The 18,640-nt window shown below is 38.5% G+C and overlaps 1 protein-coding gene across 1 annotated transcript in view; it reads left to right on the top strand.

Moving 5' to 3' along the window:
• The window catches only part of Mybbp1A (MYB binding protein 1a), a 114,114-nt gene that overhangs the window by 42,011 nt on the left and 53,463 nt on the right, over nt 1-18,640 (top strand). The window contains exons 9-10 of the mRNA XM_067159573.2: nt 8,916-9,073; nt 14,119-14,289. Of these exons, the coding sequence (XP_067015674.2) occupies nt 8,916-9,073; nt 14,119-14,289 (329 nt within the window). The remainder of the gene's footprint in view (nt 1-8,915; nt 9,074-14,118; nt 14,290-18,640) is intronic.

Genomic DNA, 18,640 nt, shown 5'->3' with positions numbered 1-18,640 from the left:
GAAAGAAGTTTTCAGAGGAAACTGGCGAAGTTTCCTCGGTAAAAGTGAATGTAATGTTTCGAGATTTTTACGTCGCGTACCGGTAATTAATGTTTGAAGCCGGCCCCGCGGTCGAACTTGCCTGCCTCTCACCTAGAGGGCCCGGGTTCGATTGCCGGCCAGGTCAGGCATTTGTACCTGGATATGAGGGCTGGTTCCGGGTTCGTTCATTCTACGATTATCTTTAATTGAGGAGCTATTTAATGGTGAGATGGCGACCCCGGTCTAGAGAGCTAGGAATAACGGCCGAGAGGATTCGTCACACTGACGATGTGTCACCTCGTAATCTGCAGGCCTTCGGACCGAGCAGCGGTCGCTTGGTAGGCGGAAGGGCCATTGGGGCTGTAGTTTGGTTTGGTTTGGTATGGTTTGGTTTAGGGGTATTTGTAAGATTATAAGTATACATATTTCTTTTTTTGTGATGTTTAGCCAAATTGTTGATGATTCATTTGTTCCTGGATTTTCCATTTTCCCGTGTGGTATGTTTTTTTTCCGTGGTCCCCCAAAAAACGGAGAATTGAGGTTCCACTGTAATGCATTGTTTTTCATGTTTTAATCGGCTGATGATGACCTGGACTAGGGTCGAAACCGGTACCACTTCTACTTATTGTTAAATAAGAATGTAATCACTGCATTTTTTATTGTTTTGTATTGAATAAGTTGAACCTCTTTATTTATTATTTCAATTTTAACTGTGATACTTTTCAATACGGAACAATTAAAATTTTTATCTTTAAATACAACAAATGGGCGATACTTAATACCGTGATCACTAGACAGGGAAACACTCCCAGTTCACGTGATTAGCTCTGCCGGACAAGTAGCGATAAGTATATTGATAAAGACGGAAGAGTGAGAGGGATGGCTAGGAATGCGGCCTTGGAGTGGGGGTTTGCGAGTTAGGTATTTTTGTTACAAACAGCTAGCCTCAACCATTCTGCAGGAAGAAAGAAATTCAGCTTCTTTTTATACTGTCACATACAACGTACCATAATAGCAATTGGTACATTCCTGATATTTAATGTAGTTTAATGTAGGCATGTCCACGGAATACCCAAACTTAATTTTGTGTATGTACCGCATGTCTTTATGACAACGTCAGAAATTAATGCGAGTTATGTGCGGGTAATTTTTCCCCTGCAATTTCAAATGTTAAAAATGTTGTGTGAGATATACGTGGTGGCCAGTTATATGCGAGCAAATACGGTATTGTTTTAAGATCTCAAGGATGCTGCAGGAAAACATTTGTTTATTGAAGTTTAGTATATATGATTAGAAGCAGAGCTGAGATTGCAATTGCTGCTGCATGGACAGGAATTGCAGCTTTTTTATTACCAAATGGTACAACAATTCACAAAACTTTTGGTTTACCCGTTACAATGACAGAAAGGTCAGTTTCGTTTATTAAATGTACGATTATGATAGTGCAATTACCAAGGTTCGAAAATTCGATATGTATAGTTATAACGAAAATTAATAAATTTTCTTCCGAAATTCAGTATATTAATTCTTTTACTTTTCTCATGCATCCTTTATCATCACTTTCATTCTTAGCCTTTGTTCGGAGCTATTGCTGCGACAGGCCACTAGTATTAATTAAAATGTCGTACATGTTTTGAGAATCCTAATCATTCATCAGCGACTAAACATTCCACCAAATAATTTGTGGATCTGATTCAAAACCTAGTAACAAATGTACTCTAAATAATTTATAACTAAAATACAAGAATTGCCATCTAAATAAAATATTTTAAAATAAATAAAATAAGTATCTCTTCTTCTTTCTGATAATGTCTCTAAAAACAATCTTTGGGTCAACAATTTATAAAATTTTTGTTTTGCAGCTCCTTCTGTTTGTTGAAGATGCCACCAAAATGGCTAACAACTTTGTAGCCATGTGTTGCTGAGTTTTCTGTTACATGTGGTAGCTTGTTTACATAGCAGTATAGTGATATATATAGAGTCCAGGTTTCACATCTGTACAGCAAGGTGGAGTTGACACCTGCTCGATACACCTCTTATACCTGCCAACCCTTCCGATTTACCCGTAAACGTTCTGTTTTTAAACTCTTCTTCCGATTTACCGATTTATTTTTTACTTCGTATTTTTGACCAATACAACCTCTAGTAGGACCAGTATTCTTCCCCTGGAATAAATTCTTATGTGGTAGTGTAATTTTCAGTCGTATTTATTTGATGCTTTATTTGGTGAGTGTATCGTGTTTCCTGCCCAGTACAGCAGCGGGTGTGCTGTACACAAATACAGGAGAGAAAATACGTGACACTCAGCGAGATATCGAGGGACAGCTATTAGAGCTCTCTCTAGCAGATTGACCTGAGAACTACTGAATCTGTCATAAGAGCACGTGTATTTGTGTGTGAAGTTTTTGGTGTTATTTATGCGTTTTAGGTGAGTTGACATAATTAAATAGTAGCGTGTGTCATTCCTTGATATCTCCTCTCAACATGAGGGGAAAGGTATGTGCTGTGTTAGGCTGCAGTAACTATGAAGTAGAGAAGAATGCACGGTCTTTCTTCTGTTTCCCTCGTGACAAGAAAATGTAACTAATATTGTGGTTGCATATATATTCTTCCAGTGACAAAGAGACTTTTATAGTACTTCATAATCATCTGACCTGCTTGACGCATATTTTAACTGGCTTAAAATATAATACGCATATTTTATTGCATAGTGCAGCAGTTAACCTTCAATACCGATGTGTTGTTGTAGGTGTGATCTGTGGGTTTGATTTAATGCAGGAAAATACATATGCATATGAGTGTGGCTGGTTGTGTTCCAAGTTACCCCATTTGGAATGCCGTAATGCGTTGTCAAGCACTGAAGAAAATATGGGTGATTGAAGAAATGAACATATTTTGTTGAAACAATATGATGATGCAAATTTGCTTTACCCTAATGTAATGGCATTATGGCAAGTATTGCTTATAGGGAAAGTTTGAATGTTTTTGAGGCTAAATTTATAGATTTTCTTTCTGTTAGTAGGTTTCAAATTAAAATGAAAATTGTCCAGCTCTTAAATGTAAATTCATTGAATCATGTGCGTAAGGAATGTGCCGATATTTTTGTTGACAAGTGTTTTAATATGATGATACAATGCATTTAAATGAGAAAAAAGAAAATCTAGCCGTGAATGTTCAGGCAGGAATTCTAAAGCTAAAAAAGTAATGCATAAATGAAAGATCAAGCCTTTTCACAGCAGTCCATTTCTTATCTTGATTATATGTCTAATTTCAGTCTTTAAATAATAACCTGTTAAATAATTCTTCATTCATTTATCCAGAATTGCTTTAGCAACTTTGAAGTTAATATCTTAGTAACACTTTCTTTCTAGACATTATTTATTTATCCATCTCCATATATACATTTCCATTGATATTTGAATTTAGCGCGAATTTTCAGGTCAAGCCACTAAGAGCGCCACTTGCGACTTGTCTCCCATTTTAACAAGGCTAAATCCGGAAGTGCCGCGTATTGTCTCTACTGTATTTGCTTTACACCTGGGTATTTGGGACAGAAATAGTCCTACAAGTGGGAGAGGCTAGCATGTGCTGGCCGCTCCATTAATTGAGATACTGGACTAAGTAATGAGTTTGTTCTTACTTTGTTATTGTGTGGTTCGCACACTGTTAACATCGTTTCTCTGCGTAGTTTCGTTGGAGTTGTAGTCCATGTTTTTTTTCTTGCAGTTCTGTGGTTTTCCCCCTGTCGAAGTCGTATGTTAATAATGTACGAGACTTGTTGATCTGTTTTGTATGCAGTAGTTTTGCGTATTTCAGTGTATTTGTCTTCATTCTTAGTTCATAATTTTAATGACTTGAATGTATTTCAGAGAGTTGTCTCGGTGAGAGTTTCTGGTATTTTTTTCTTCACATTACAGCCACAAAACCTATAAAATTGAATTTCCTTTCATTTCACAGTCAATAAAGGAAACTCTTATGCATCTTCTTCCGTGTTCATTACATTTTTATGTTTTCTTACTTTAAGATTTTAAATTTAATGGTCAATTCGCACTGTAACTGTAGATATGTATGCCTTTTATCTAGTCTTTTTTTTTTTTTACTTAGACAGTGGTGCAATATACGTGGTCAAATCCAAGAAATGAAATGTCTTCCTATTTTTGATTTCTAAAAGTTGGCAGGTATGACCTCTCAATTTTGTATATATTCTATGCACGCGTAAATTGTATTTTAAAATTCTGCATACAAGAAGCAAATATTTTCACGCTGGAAAATATTTAACCTCTTCAGTGGCACTCCCGATAAATAACATGACCACCCGAGAGAAAGTCTCGTTTAGCTACAATATTAACAGGCAAGTTCATGGTTCTGCAAGGGTACAGTCCTGGAAAGGCTGGAGCTGACACTGATTCGGAATTATTTGATAAGATAATCAGCTATGTGGGAAATGATACGGAAAGGAATGTAATCAGTCGGTCATAAATGATCTGCAGTTAGGGATGTCACTCAGGTGGCAGATTTCCTATTAATTGTTTACCTAGGTTTTTCTTAAACGTTTTCTAAGATCTTGGAAATTTATTGAACATTTCCCTTGAACATTTATTCCAATCCCTTACTCCTCATCCTATAAATGAATATTTGCCCCAATTTGTCCTCTTGAATTCCAACTTTATCTCCATATTATGATTTTTCCTACTTTTGAAAGCTCCCCTCAAGCTTATTATTATTATTTATCGTATGATGAATCTATGTACACACATGTATATAGTTCAGGGTAAATGTGCGTAGTCACAAGTCCATACAATACTATAACTCTAGGTCTAGCATTTTGACCCAATCAACTGCTTCATCCGATGTGCGGTGAATGTCCATCAGCGTTCCTTTGAAAGCTCGAATTGAGCAGTCAGCAACGATGTGGTGGATTGACTGAGAAGATGCACCAGAATCACAATCTGCAGACCTAGTCCAACCCCATTTGCACAACAGATAACCACATCTGCCTTGTCCAGTTCTTATCCGATTGATGATTCTCCACTGTCGTCTTGGAAGATCAAATCCTTGTACTCGTTTAGAAGGATTCTCAACCAGATGTTTGTTCACTACCGAAGACTGATCTCACTGGGCTTTCCATGAACTGTTAACATGAAAAGAGGTTCTTTCAAGATCCATTGCTGTACGCCAGGGTGGTTTCCTTGATTTCAGTCGTTGATGTTCAGTGTGCATAATATCTTGATGGATGGGTAGTTGGGTGTTCTGCTGAATGTTCTTCCAAACCTTTAGGAGAGCTTCTGATCGTCTTAGGGCTGGAGGTGCAATATTGCTGAGAACAGGAAGCCATAGTGTGTTCGTGCTCCGAATGCAACCCGAGATTATGCGCATTGCCTGATTGAGTTGTACATCGATCTTCTTTGTGTGAACCTACTTAAGTCATTCCAGGTCTACTCTCCACTGTCAGCTCGAAACATACCACATGGTGCGATAGGAATCAGTCGAGGGATGTTCGACTATTCAACATGTTATATAATCTGTATCATTTATACGTATTACATAGGTCAAACTTCAACACAGAAATGAAAGTTATAAATTATGACATACCGCATGGTCGAGTATCTCGTTTCTCTACTCCCAAGTCTTCCCAGCTCAAAGTTTGCAACATTTTTGTAACACTGCTCCTTTGTCAGATATCACCCAGAACAAATTGTGCTGCTTTCCTTTGAATTTTTTCCAATTTTCATATCAAGTGGTCCTGGTGAGGGTCCCATACACTACAACCATACTCTTAACTGCGGTCTTAGCAAGACTAACATTCCCTGTCCTTTACATCTTTACTGTTTGTTTGTTTGTCCAACCCTTGTCCCGTTTCTCTACGGGGTCGGGTTTGAGGTGAGATGAATCTGTCGTGGCGGGTTTTTATAACCGGATGCCCTTCATGATGTCAACCTCATTAGAGGAGTTAATGAGATGAAATGAATGACGTGATATATGTTAGTAGGGAGCGGGTGAAACCCGGTGCCGTCACATAGCGTGCTCCTGTCGAATAGCACCAAGAGGGCTGCTCAAGGCTTAACGCCTCCATCCGACGGACGAATCACCATCAACAGCGTCATATGACCTCACTCCATATGAGCACAACAGAGAGGTTTGGAATTTAATCCAGGCTTTTGGCACGCAATCTAGTGATTAGAAATTGTATACCTCCCCTACCCTGCCAGCCAACATTCTGATAGTGAAATTTTTTTCGACCAACGGGATTCGAACCGGCTAACCTCGGTGTCAGTCCGTTTAGACTTCAGCGCCTTAACGATTATGGCCACCAGGCAGGCTCCTTTACATCTTTACTACAACCCCTAAATACCCTCATAGCCATATGAAGAGATCTGTAACTTTTCTTAACAGCCTCGTTGATATGATTACCCCAATGAAGATCATTCCTTATATTAACACTAGGTACTTACAATATTCCCCATGAGGAACTATCACCCTACCAATACAATAATTAAAACTTGAGAGGACTTTGCCTCTTAGTGAAATTTACAACTTGACTTTTCATCCCATTTACATCCATTGTAGTGATTGTAGCGGGAGATCACAATTTACCGAAGCTCAGTTGTGAAGGAAATGCGAATAACAGGAAGCGTGATCAACAACTGACAAATAAGTTAATCTGGGAGGGGCAGCTGAATCAGAAAATGATGGAGCCAACTAGAGGGAAGAATATTCCAGACATGGTACTGCTAAAACCAGATGAGCTCTATGGAGAAACTGAAGTAAGAGATTGTATTACTGATCACAAATCTGTTTTTGTCGTCGTTAAAAATAAATACGATAGAAAGGAAGGTTGTAAAAGTACGACTATTAGGCGGTACCATGGCTGTTAAGGGAGTTTCTAAAAAGTAATTATGATCAGTGGAAAACAGTAAATAAAATGTAAACAGTCTGTGGGATGGGTTTAAAGCCATTTTTGAGGAATGTGAAAACAGGTATGGGAATGGTAAAGACCTGCTAAACTGTAACGGAGAAGTAAAGAGACTAAGAAGGAGGTGCAGGTTGGAAAGAAATACCGTATTTACACGAATAATCTCCGCCACCGAATAATCCCCGCACCCTAACCGTAGGTAGGCTTATTTTGAAAAAAAAGAAATGCCAACTTTGACGCAAAAAAACCGCATCCCAATTTCATGCCTCAGATTTTTAAAAAAATGTGCGGGTATTATTCGCGTAAATACGACGGGTATTTACGCGAATAATACCCCACCCTAAATTTAGGAAGGCTGATTTTGAAAAAAAAATGCCAACATTGACGCAAATAAAACCCGCACCCCAATTTTTTTTTAAAATGTGCGGGTATTATTCGCGTAAATACGATAATTGGAAATTGTTTTGTAAGTAAGGAGAAATTGAAGGCACTTACTAGCAAATTGTCAGCAGTATGTAAAGATAGTTGGTTACAAGAATAATGCCCAGATGGAGGAGCTGACTAAAAATAATGAAGTATTGAAATTTACCTATGATAACAAAAGGCATTTACAATAAGATACAAAAGTTGAAAACTACAAGGCAGGTGGAATTGATAAGATTCCTTGGGATATAATAAAGACAATGGATTGAGATATAGCACCATATCTGAAGGACTTATTTGATTACTGTTTGCATGAAGGAGCTATATCAAAAGAATGGAGAGTTGCTATAGTAGCCCCTGTGTATAAAAGAAAGGGTGATAAATATAAAGCTGAAAATTACAGACCAGTCAGTTTGATGTTTGTCGCGTGTAAGCTTTGGGAAAGCATTCTTTCTTATAATATTAGACATTTCCCTTCGAAGACTTGTATACACCTAATGTTTTGATAATATATATAACCTAAAATTTTTGTGAATTAATTTTACAAATTTTCTGAAATTTTTTTGCAATAAGGTTGGTGTTACATGCTCAGGTATTTCTGTCATGATGCGAGGAGAGGTAATTGAGTGAATTTCTCAGGTAGGTAGGTTATGAAGAGTTCAATATTTTATGAAGGATGCTGAAGGTGTGGTAAATACGTTACACACTCCAAAGATAAGTGAGTAAACGATGGTGATACGTGGTCGAAGTACCTCCGATTGCAGATTATCAGTCACATGCGAGCTCACTCCAGCGTCTGTGTATGACCATTGTTCATCTTAGTTTCTCTGGAAATGTGTATTTTAGCACGTTGAGAGACTGAAATCCGTTTGTTTGGTAAGGTTTGAAACGTGAGCCATCTGAGACAGTTTTTCAAGCAGGATAATATATCTTTTTTCTTAATAGTAGAAATACTTCTCTCGTAATCCAGTCTGTCTTGTTCCTCAGCATTTGTCATTCATGTTGGTAAAAAGGTAAACTCGTGTCCTCATCCTGCTCTTTTCAGGCACACCCCCAATGGAGGTGAGCTGCATGTACCATTTTAAACCACATGCCAGCCCGCCTGTCATTCTTAAATTTCAGGCGGTACCAAGAATCGAACCCGGGTCCCCGAGAACGGCAGCTAATAGCGCTAACCGTTACGCTATAGAGGCGGTCATTCATGCTTGGTGGGATCTGTTCTTCTGGCTTTCTATTGCCACTTGACAAGATCACGTGCCTGGCTAGGATGGGGCTTCTAATCTTAAGATCTCTGTGCAGATTTGCCTCGTTTTTGTCCTACCAGCCGCTTCCCATTTACTTGCATAGCAAAACCATGCACAAGAACTACTCCACTATATTGGCTCCCTAGACTCAGCCATTGAGAAGAAAAGACTAAAAGAATATTTGAAAATAATGAACATGTTGTCTTTAATGTTTTTAAACAAAACATTGTGTGTATTCAAAGGAAGTTTTACATTTTTGTTGGACTAGCATTATATTTGTAGAGCTTAGTATTGTTTGTTTTGTTCCAATACAGCGGGTGCTAAAGAATGCTTCTTCCGTGCTCTGGACCAGCGTTTGCCTCGTCTGGACCTTCTGAAATCGTTAATGAGTTCACTAGTACACCACATTGATACGCTGGTGTTTTCCAGCGAGGAGTCTACGAAACCTCTGCGTCATCCGCTTTCTGAAACGGTAGGATTGATTTGCAGTATACTAGTGGTCATATTGGAGTGTTCAGTCCAAAACTTTTAAGCAATCTTTTGAAGTCAGTATGTTATGATTTTGCTTCTGGTATAAAATAATTGTATGACCTCAACTAATGTTTGCACCACGATCAATGGCAATGTCATTAATAATATTCACTTTGCTGATAATATGGTTGTGTTACCCAGTAGCCTTACTGATCTTCAGATAATTATTATCAAGGATCTGCACAGCATTTGGTCAGTCCGTAAAGGACATGGGTTTGATTCTCCGTCGGGAAGTCGAAAATGTAAGAAACAAGATTTCCATTTTTAGAAATGCATATTGTCAGCCTGCACCAAAAATGATAACAAGGTTAATTCCTGGGGTCAAAGGCGGCCAGGTGTAGAGCTAACCACTTTACCCCATAAGTACTGAGATTATGGGTAGTGGAAGCCTATACCTCCCACCTTTCCAAGGGCCTTCATGGCCTGTACGAAGATGACTGAATTTCCTATTTTCACATCTGTCAAATCCTGAGGCTATACCTTAATTATGGCACTACGTTTCCAATCCTAGCCATTTCCCATCCCTCCGTGAGCAAAAACTTTCAACAATCTTAATGGTATCTTTTTGTCTCTTCCCCTTTTCTTGTCTTTAGCCAGGTTTCTTCTGATCCTATACTTCCTGCATGAAAACTGAAGATCTATGAAGTGCAACCAGGCAACCGTCCTCTATATAACACTAATCAGAGAGGAAAAATGGAGGAAGATCCGACACTTCAATAAATGAAGGTTTTGGCCAAAGAAAGGCAAGGGCCACAAAGGGCGTGGAAATGAAAGGCTACTTAGGCCTCGATGCCTAATATCGTCGGGCTCAGAAAAAAAAAAAAAACAAGAGTTGACCAAGGGAGGTTGGATAGGAGAGATGAAAGTGAGGAGCCTGGCACAAGTGGAAGCAATGCCATGTCTCAGCTGAGGGCACTGTGGGCGCCAACCCACACTCCCAAGTTAAGAGACATTTGGGCCGGTTTTAGTCGCCTCTTATGACAGGCAGGCGCTACCGTGGATGTTATTCTACCGCCCTCGTCCATAGGGGATGCCCACCTTTGTGATGAGTCTGGGTAGGAGAAACAAGGTTGTTGAGGACTGAGAAGAAATGTATGCAGAACTAGGATTGATAAGGAGAGACCTAGTATGTTTGAAGATGTGGGAATTGTCCTTTTGCGTTTTCTTTCTGTTGCTCCATCTGTGGATCAGTAATAGACTGTCCGCTCCCATTCCCAAGATAGCAGGTTTGTTCAACACTACGCTGGCAGATTGTAGAAGATCTCCGGTGACACATTTGGTGTTCAGTTTACTCTGCCATCTAGTATGCTCTGCACAGCTTTACTTCTAACTTGACAGTTTTGCAAAACCCATGTGCATCGCCTAACCTGTGTTGTCAGCACTCTACTGCTGCAAGAACAACGGATGCAGTGTGACCACGGCACACAGCCCGCGTGAAATGTAATACTCTGCTCAGAAAAGCTAATGAATCCAGAGTGAAAATAAATTCACAAAAAAAATCTACTTACTAACAAGATCCAGCACTAAAACGAGAATAAATTATTAAGACTAAAAGTGATTAAGGAAATAACAAATTACTCACGCCTAAGGGGATGGCACAGGAACAAAGTTATGGCTTACAAAGGGAGCACTCCACTGATCTCAGAGTCACTTTCTTGTCGCTTGTCTTTCCCGAACTAAACTGAGACATGGTATACACAGATGAACTAGATACACTAAACAACACACGGATGTAAATAAAACTACAGCTGCACTGAACTCATCATCATCATCATCATCATCATTTCCCTTTATCCAGCTGTAGCCAAGTAGGGGCAAATATGGTTCCTCTCCACTTTCTTCGGTCTTTCCACCACTCCTCCTCCAACACTGTGTCCCAGTCCAAGTTTCTTTTTATAATACTGTGTTGGATTGTGTCCTTCCATCTCAATCGTGGTTGTCCATGGCCTCCCCTTCCTTGGATTTGCATTTCCATCACCTTTTTTGGCATTCTTTCGTCGCTCATCCGCTTTATGTGCCCAAACCATCTTAATCAGCTCTTCTCTATTCTATCATTCGTTTTTTCCACTCCAGTTTCTTCCCGGATTTTCTCATTCCTAATTTTGTCTCTTCTACTCTTCTGTATCATGCTCGTCAAGAACTTCATTTCGGCTGCCTGTATTCGACTCTCATCCTTCTTTGTCATTGTCCAAGTTTCTGCTCCGTAAGTTGTTATGGGTACGTAATACATCTTGTACATAGTATCCTTTGCTTCCGTTCTGCACTGAACTATAACTAGACTATTGTGCTAAAATTATGCTCTGCTAAACTGTAAATTATGCTATAGTAGAGAGATAAAGACTAGAAATAACAATATGAAAAACACAAATTACTGAACAAAATGCAAAAAGTCACTAACTGTTACCAAATACCGTACACACCGAGCGAGATACCTTAAAAACGTGGTAAATGTACAGAATATAGTTGGCACCTAGGTTTCGAGATAGCGCTCATTCAGTATAAATCAGTATCAATGGCAGCTTGGGATTGGTTGGATGCCTGTGTTTCTGCGCACAGCCACAGGATAGAGCCAAAATCAGCCAAAACATCAATTTAGAAGCTAAAATGTCCGGAGCACAGGCCTAGAGTAAACCAGAACGTCGACATTGACGAGCAGGCAGGCAGATGGTTATGCTTGCACATGGTAGCTGAGGCCATATTATTATTATTATTATTATTATTATTATTATTATTATTATTATTATTATTGTTGTTGTTGTTGTTGTTGTTGTTGTTGTTGTTGTTGTTGTTATTATTATTATTATTATTATTATTATTACTTTATCTTTCCACACTGACCTATCATTGTGTATATTTTATTTGTTCCATGTCATATTCCTATCTTTGTGATTTGTCGCTTGTTTCCTTTCCTTTACTTGAAGATCTGTAAAGTGTAATGTTAAATTGCTAAGGAGTAAAATCTTGTTGTTTTGGTTATTTGCTCTTCTATTATCTTTTGCAACTTTTCAGCAGTGAAGTATTTTAATTTATAAATAGTTTTATTTTAAATTGTGATAGTCAGATCTAGAAAGTTAAGAGCTCTAAGGGATTCAGTGCTGTAAATTTGTTATGGGGGTTGAGTGCATTTAAATTTGAAAGGGTAGCAGTTGCATTATTAATGCTCCCGTCTGTTATGACAAACACATCGTCTACATAATCTTACCCAAACGCTAAACTTCTGTTACAACGTCGATAACATCTTTTAGAATGTACTTCAAGGGGACGTCTTATTTGTCTATTCAGATCCATGTTAAAGACAAAAGCAACTTTTTTGGACTATACAGTATTACTTATTGTCCGAACATGAAGATGTTCCCAAGCTGAAGATAAATCACATTGTTTACACCTTTAATATAATTAAGCACCTCAAGACACGTCACCTGCATGTAATCTTAACTGGACGAAATTCAATTAAGTATTGTCCTTCACAAGAAGACACCACAACATTTTAATGCCACAAGTTTCATTCATTTTTAAGACTAGGTTTCAATACTTGTTTTATTGTATATAATTTGTCATGTGTTTGTCATTTTTAAGCATCGGTGAAATTTGGTGAAAATGATGCAAAAACACTTTTTTTTTTTTTTTTTTTTTTGTTTTTTTGTTAACATTTTTACTATGTTCGTACCTTGTACTTTCTTTTTGCGCTTTGTTTTATTTAAAACCCTTAATGGCCATTTAAATGGCCCTGCACAAGTTGGCATTGCCTCACATTGTCGCTATTCTCATAAGTACTAGTTTTGTTTTTCGTAAATTCACCAAAACATGATGGTAGCAACATGAAGAATATACTATCTCCACAGGTAGTATGTGAAATAATACCTGTGTATCAAAGACTTGCTTCGAATGGGGTTTCAGAGCGCTGCACAGTAGGTAAAACACAGAATGCCATTGTATCATTACATAGTGCAATTCAGGCCCAAAGAAAGTGTTTTTGTCAAAGTAAAGACTGGAGACTGGTGAAACATCAGCAATTGCCGAATTCAACATGGGTTGTGAAGCAAGTGGGACACTTAAACCTAGTGTCAGGGGTGTTAATTTAGCAGCTCAGGGCAGAAAATTAGTGTAATGAGTGACAGGCGTAGACTTGATCAGTGGAGAGTCTGGGCGACAAGGGTTCAAAACAGCCCGAAGGAAACTAAAGCGCTCAAAACTGGTAGTGAGACCTGGAAGAAGGAAGCAGAGGTTCTAATATATTGTGCTGGGGAGTTTTAAGTCAACTAGATTCAGGTACTGGACTATTGTTCATCCCAATTTTTTCAATTTCATTTTTCTCAGAATTTTTTCAGCACTTTTCAAGGTTCAAAATACTCCTCATGCCACAATTTTCAGTGAATGTGCTTGAAACTCGTAGGGTAGTTTCAGATACAACAGAGCAACAAACTGATATGCAAATTTTACAATATATGCAGTAGTCCAGGAGCAGTTAGCTTTTTTTTTCTCCTCGTCATGATCATCCTAAAATGTAAAAATCGAGTTATGCCTATGTGATTTTTTTCTGTTAGTGTAAGTAAAATTTGTCTAGAACCCACACATCACTTCTTTTATATTAGTATTTTTAAAGTGAGATAAAATTTTCAGCTCTGTTGAGCCGTTTGGCCTGAGGAGCATTTTATAAATACATCAAAAAGTTTTAAAAATTTTGTTAAATTTTTTTAATAACTCAAAGACTGTTGTTAGAAACTTGAAACTTTGTATGTTGTTTCATATTGATGCTGACATAAAGTGATCAAAATTCTAAGGTGAAAGGATGAAAATTGTTCCTATTATTACTTCAATAATAAAAGTGTATGGAATAAGTTGATCATCTTCTGTATTTTAAATTGCAATTGTGTATCAATACCGATCACCATAAAAAATTATATCTTATGACTGTGAAGTATGATGAAACTTGAAAGAATAAAGATCCTCCGTGTGGTATTGATGTAGGCTTTTCCTGCTTTTCAGTCGAAGGAAGCATGGCGTAAAATGATGAAGGCAGTGCGGCAGTTGGAGGGTAAACTTGAATCAGATCCGACCCTCATAAAAACTTCTGCCTTACCTGTGTTCCACATTCTGTTCCTGCACATGGGACTGCAGCTATTCCAAGATGCAACTCTGGCTGAGGAATCTCTTCAGGTTTGTATCAAGCAGAAACACACTCTTCTTGAACGGCTACTATTAGGAGACTTATTTTGCTCGTCGATTAACCTGTTCACTGCTGAAATAAAGTCTCATTTTTTTAACCCTACAGCATGGAGTGTCGTGTAGCACACATCGTGCAGTAGCCGTCTGCTGCTGCGGAGTGACGTGTCTGACACGCATTGCACTGCATCTGCATTGTCGTTCCATCTCATGAGTTTCCTTCGAACTGTGGCCGAGATTACTTCACAGTCATCGGGATAAAGCTTCGTTCCTTCGTTTCATGTATCTATAGGTTCATTTTTCACCTCTTTATCAATGTGTAAAATTCATCAACTATTCGCTTGTGTACTTTTCCCACAGTGGCGTCTGTAAACAACGATAATTTTTCTAGTGATGCTATACAAGGTATATTAAATGAATGTTTTAGTAATTATGAGGATACTAGTTATAAATTTAGCATGATTCTGATGACAGTGTTGTTGAAAAAGAAAAAGAAATGGAGTATGGCTTTTAGCGCCGGGAGGTGTCCGAGGACTTCGGCTCGCCAGGTGCAGCTCTTTTGATTTGACGCCTGTATGTGACCTGCGCGTCGTGATGAGGATGAAATTATGATGGAGACGAGACACATGCCCAGTCCCCGTGTCAGGGGAATTAACCAATTATGGTTAAAATTTCCGACCCTGCCGGTAATCGTACCCAGGACCTCTGTGACCAGAGGCCAGCACGCTAACCATTTAGTCATGGAGCCGGACGACAGTGATGTTGATATTCCCGAATTAGACTGTGATGAGGCTGAAATGATACAGAGGAGACTGTTGTTTCTGATACTAGTCGTGCTAGATGTGGTAGTGCTGCGTGTAATTTTTACTGGGATGACATGGATAATTACGTAAGAAATAAACATTTTGTAAGGTCTTTTCACCCCAAGGTTTAGCTCTAAATGCTGTGCAACTAGTACAGTAGAACCTCGATAATTCGAAATCGGTTAATTCAAAACCCCGCCTAATTCGAAGAAGCTCTCATTCCCGGAAACTTAAGATACAGTTTTGCATGTTATTTAAATTGTTTAATTCGAAATATGGATAATTCGTAATTCGAAGTACAATGTCGGCCCCATTACCAAAATTCAGACTTTTAATTCGAAACTGCCCTTACATTTTAAAACAATAGTATGTCACAGAGTAATTTCAACTCGAAATTTATCCGCTCCGCGTCATAATAGAACGCGCGTTCCGAAACGTGGAAGGGTAGGTTTCCGCACTTACACTCACTTCGTTGGGTCTAGAGTGCGCCTCATGATTGCCAAGTTGAATGAAATCGGAATTCTTTTGTATTCAACCTTTTAAGGAACGCCGTAATATCACGCAACAGGCAGTGTGCGGAAAAACAGAATCCGCGAACACTGGCGATGCCGACAGTTGACGAAAAAACGTAGCTCATATAATAAATTCGTAGGCACCGAACAACATTGTCATTGCCGGTGAAACTGCATTGCTTTATTTTAATGCAAGCCCAAACGGTCTAATGGTTTTAAATGGGTCATAGTAGTGCGATGGAATGCACATGGGATGGAAGCAAGAAACTTTATCCCCTCGTCATAGGAAAGTTCGATAAACAACAATGTTTTAAGGGCGTCGGGCACTTTCCATACCAGTACAAAGCATCTAAAAATGCAAACGGTACAGAAATCCAAAAAATAATGCATATGCACAGGGGGACCGGCATAATTTATCCTCGTCTTTGAATTGTGTGATTTTTTTTTCTTTCGTTGCGTGAGGTTATGTTTGTCAGGGATTTATCCAAGTGCATTATTTGAAAATTGTAAATGCACCTTGTTGGATATATTTTGGAAAGCGTTTTTTCCATGGCATTTGAAAGGTTTAAACTGTGAATCGAGGTGATTGCATGTATTAATGGGTCTTAGAATACTTTGTGACGCGGCAAGTGTTTACATTTCTGAAGTACGAGAGAAGTGCTATGGCGGGAAATCGTACAAGGATAGTCATAGAAAAGTTCGATTTTAAGGGCATCGGGTACTTTCTTTGTAAATACAAGGCATCTAAAATGCATACGGTATACTGATTCAAATAATAACGCACTTGCACATGGGAGCTAGCATAGATTTCTGCTCATCTTTGAATCGTGCTTTTTTTTTCTGTTTTTCTTTCGTTGCGTGAGGTTATGTTTGCTAATGAGATATCCGAGTGCATTACTTGAATACTGTAAATGAACCTTCCTGGATACATTTTGGATATAGTTCTTTTTTCATGGCATTTGAAGGGTATAAACTGTGAATCAAGGTTAACTGCATGCAGTAACAGGCCATAGAATATTTTGTAAGGCAGCAAGGGTTGGTACTTCTGAATTGCGAATTGGCGGTTAATTCGAAATCACGTAATTCGAAGTCCGATTTTTGAGTCCCAACGACTTCGAATTAATGAGGTTTTACTGTATAGTCTTTCAAAAAATTTTATTTCCTCACTTTTTTTTTTTTTTTTTTTTTTTCCTATTGGCTTTACGTCGCACCGACACAGATGCGTCTTATGGCGACGATGGGACAGGAAAGGGCCGCACTTAAGCGACTGCAGCTATCGAGCTCGGTATATTTCCTCACTTGAACTCGTTCTGCTGAGTGTAACGGAAAGAATTCACTACACTTAGTAGTACTTGAAGTCCTGAGGAATGTTCTTTCCATTTCGATCTAGGGTAAGGGAATAGTTTTTTTATTTTGTCCCTCCTTGTTTTCTGAATCATAGTTCTTAAGAACTTCCTTTACACTGCTTGTAGTTTTCTGACATTTCTGTTGGTTTGGATGCATGTGGTAACTGGTACAAAAAAGCTTCTCTAAAGTACTAATTTTAATCTTAATGGAACTTGCTTATCCCAAAGAAGTTTCCTCAAAAGATGATAAAACTGTGCTCCATTCTGTATTATACTAGTGAATTCTACAGACGGTCGTCTATCTGTTGTTACCACACTGACAAGATAACGGAACTGATGTACTTGTTCCAATTTGGATCCATCTAGACTGATGTTAGTATGGATGTTCTGTTGACTAACAGCCAACACTGTCATTTTGGAATTGCTTATCTTGCTATGTACCATGATGCAAAATGTACTAAATTTTCTTTAATTGTTACCATGATATTTCACAATTTTTGAATTACAGTAGAAGTCCATTATAATGAGTACAACATATAGCGAGAACACTGTAGTAATGATGGTTTTTAACCAATTGGACCAGGCGAGTTGGCCGTGCGGTTAGGGGCGCGCAGATGTGAGCCCCAGCATTTGCCTGGTGTGAAAATGGGAAACCACGGAAAACAATCTTCAGGGCTGTCGACAGTGGGGTTCGAACCTGCTATCTCCCGAACTTAAAAATGGCACAGTACTTGTCCCTGATGGAAAATCTTCATGATTGTCACTTTTTAGCCAGTTCATCACCACCAGCCATGTTTGTTTACAGCAAGCACAGGCAGATTGCATTTTGTCTTTTTATACAGCATTCTATAAACGTTGTAGGGTGCATTTCTTCTTCTTCTTCTTCTTCTATGACCGCGTAGGATCACTTTTGTCAGTCCATCGTTCAGGTCTCTTTGAAGGGATTGTTCGGGCTTTGCGGTCCTCACAGTACTTTATTTAGAAGATTCCCTGAACTTTAAGGAGTAATATCAATGAATAAACAATTATTGGTGGTAACTTACATTAGGAAATTCAGCAATGGGAGAACACATGATTGAAAATAATCATAAATTTGCAGACATTAATATTGACATGGAATTAAAACATTCAGTCCAAAAAGGTAAATTCATGGATGTTTTGAAATCTTAAGAATTTTATTTTGCATAGAAAAATAAATTTGATTCAAGCTTAAATGAAAAAAATTACAGAAGAAAATCCATTATATCAACTTAACGTGTAATCATTTAGGGGGAAAAAGAAGAAAGAAGAAATAGATTTGAAGATCTTTAGTTCATTTAAGAAGTGATTCTTATTTAACATCATTTAATATTGAATATGTGATGTGGTAAATATTTTGTAGATTATGTGCATACCAAGATCATGGTTTGCCATGCTGTTGTCATATCAATGCTGCTTTACGGTTGTGAAACGTGGACCCTTCACCGCCAGGATATCAAAACGCTAGGGTGCTTCCATCTGCAAAACTTAGATCCAACTTGAACATCAATTGGGAAGACCGGGTCACCAACGTTGCAGTTTTTGAGAAAGCATATGCTATAAACATTGAGGCTACCGTCATGGGCCACTTTCTCAGATGGATAGGACATGTCCATCGCATGAGTGAAACCAGGCTTCCTCGTCAGTTTCAGTATGGTGAACTCTG

This window comes from Anabrus simplex, chromosome X, assembly GCF_040414725.1.
Source record: "Anabrus simplex isolate iqAnaSimp1 chromosome X, ASM4041472v1, whole genome shotgun sequence".
NCBI lineage: Eukaryota > Metazoa > Arthropoda > Insecta > Orthoptera > Tettigoniidae > Anabrus > Anabrus simplex.
The sequence above is the reverse complement of the archived record's forward strand: the minus strand, read 5'-3'. Positions and strand labels throughout refer to the sequence as shown.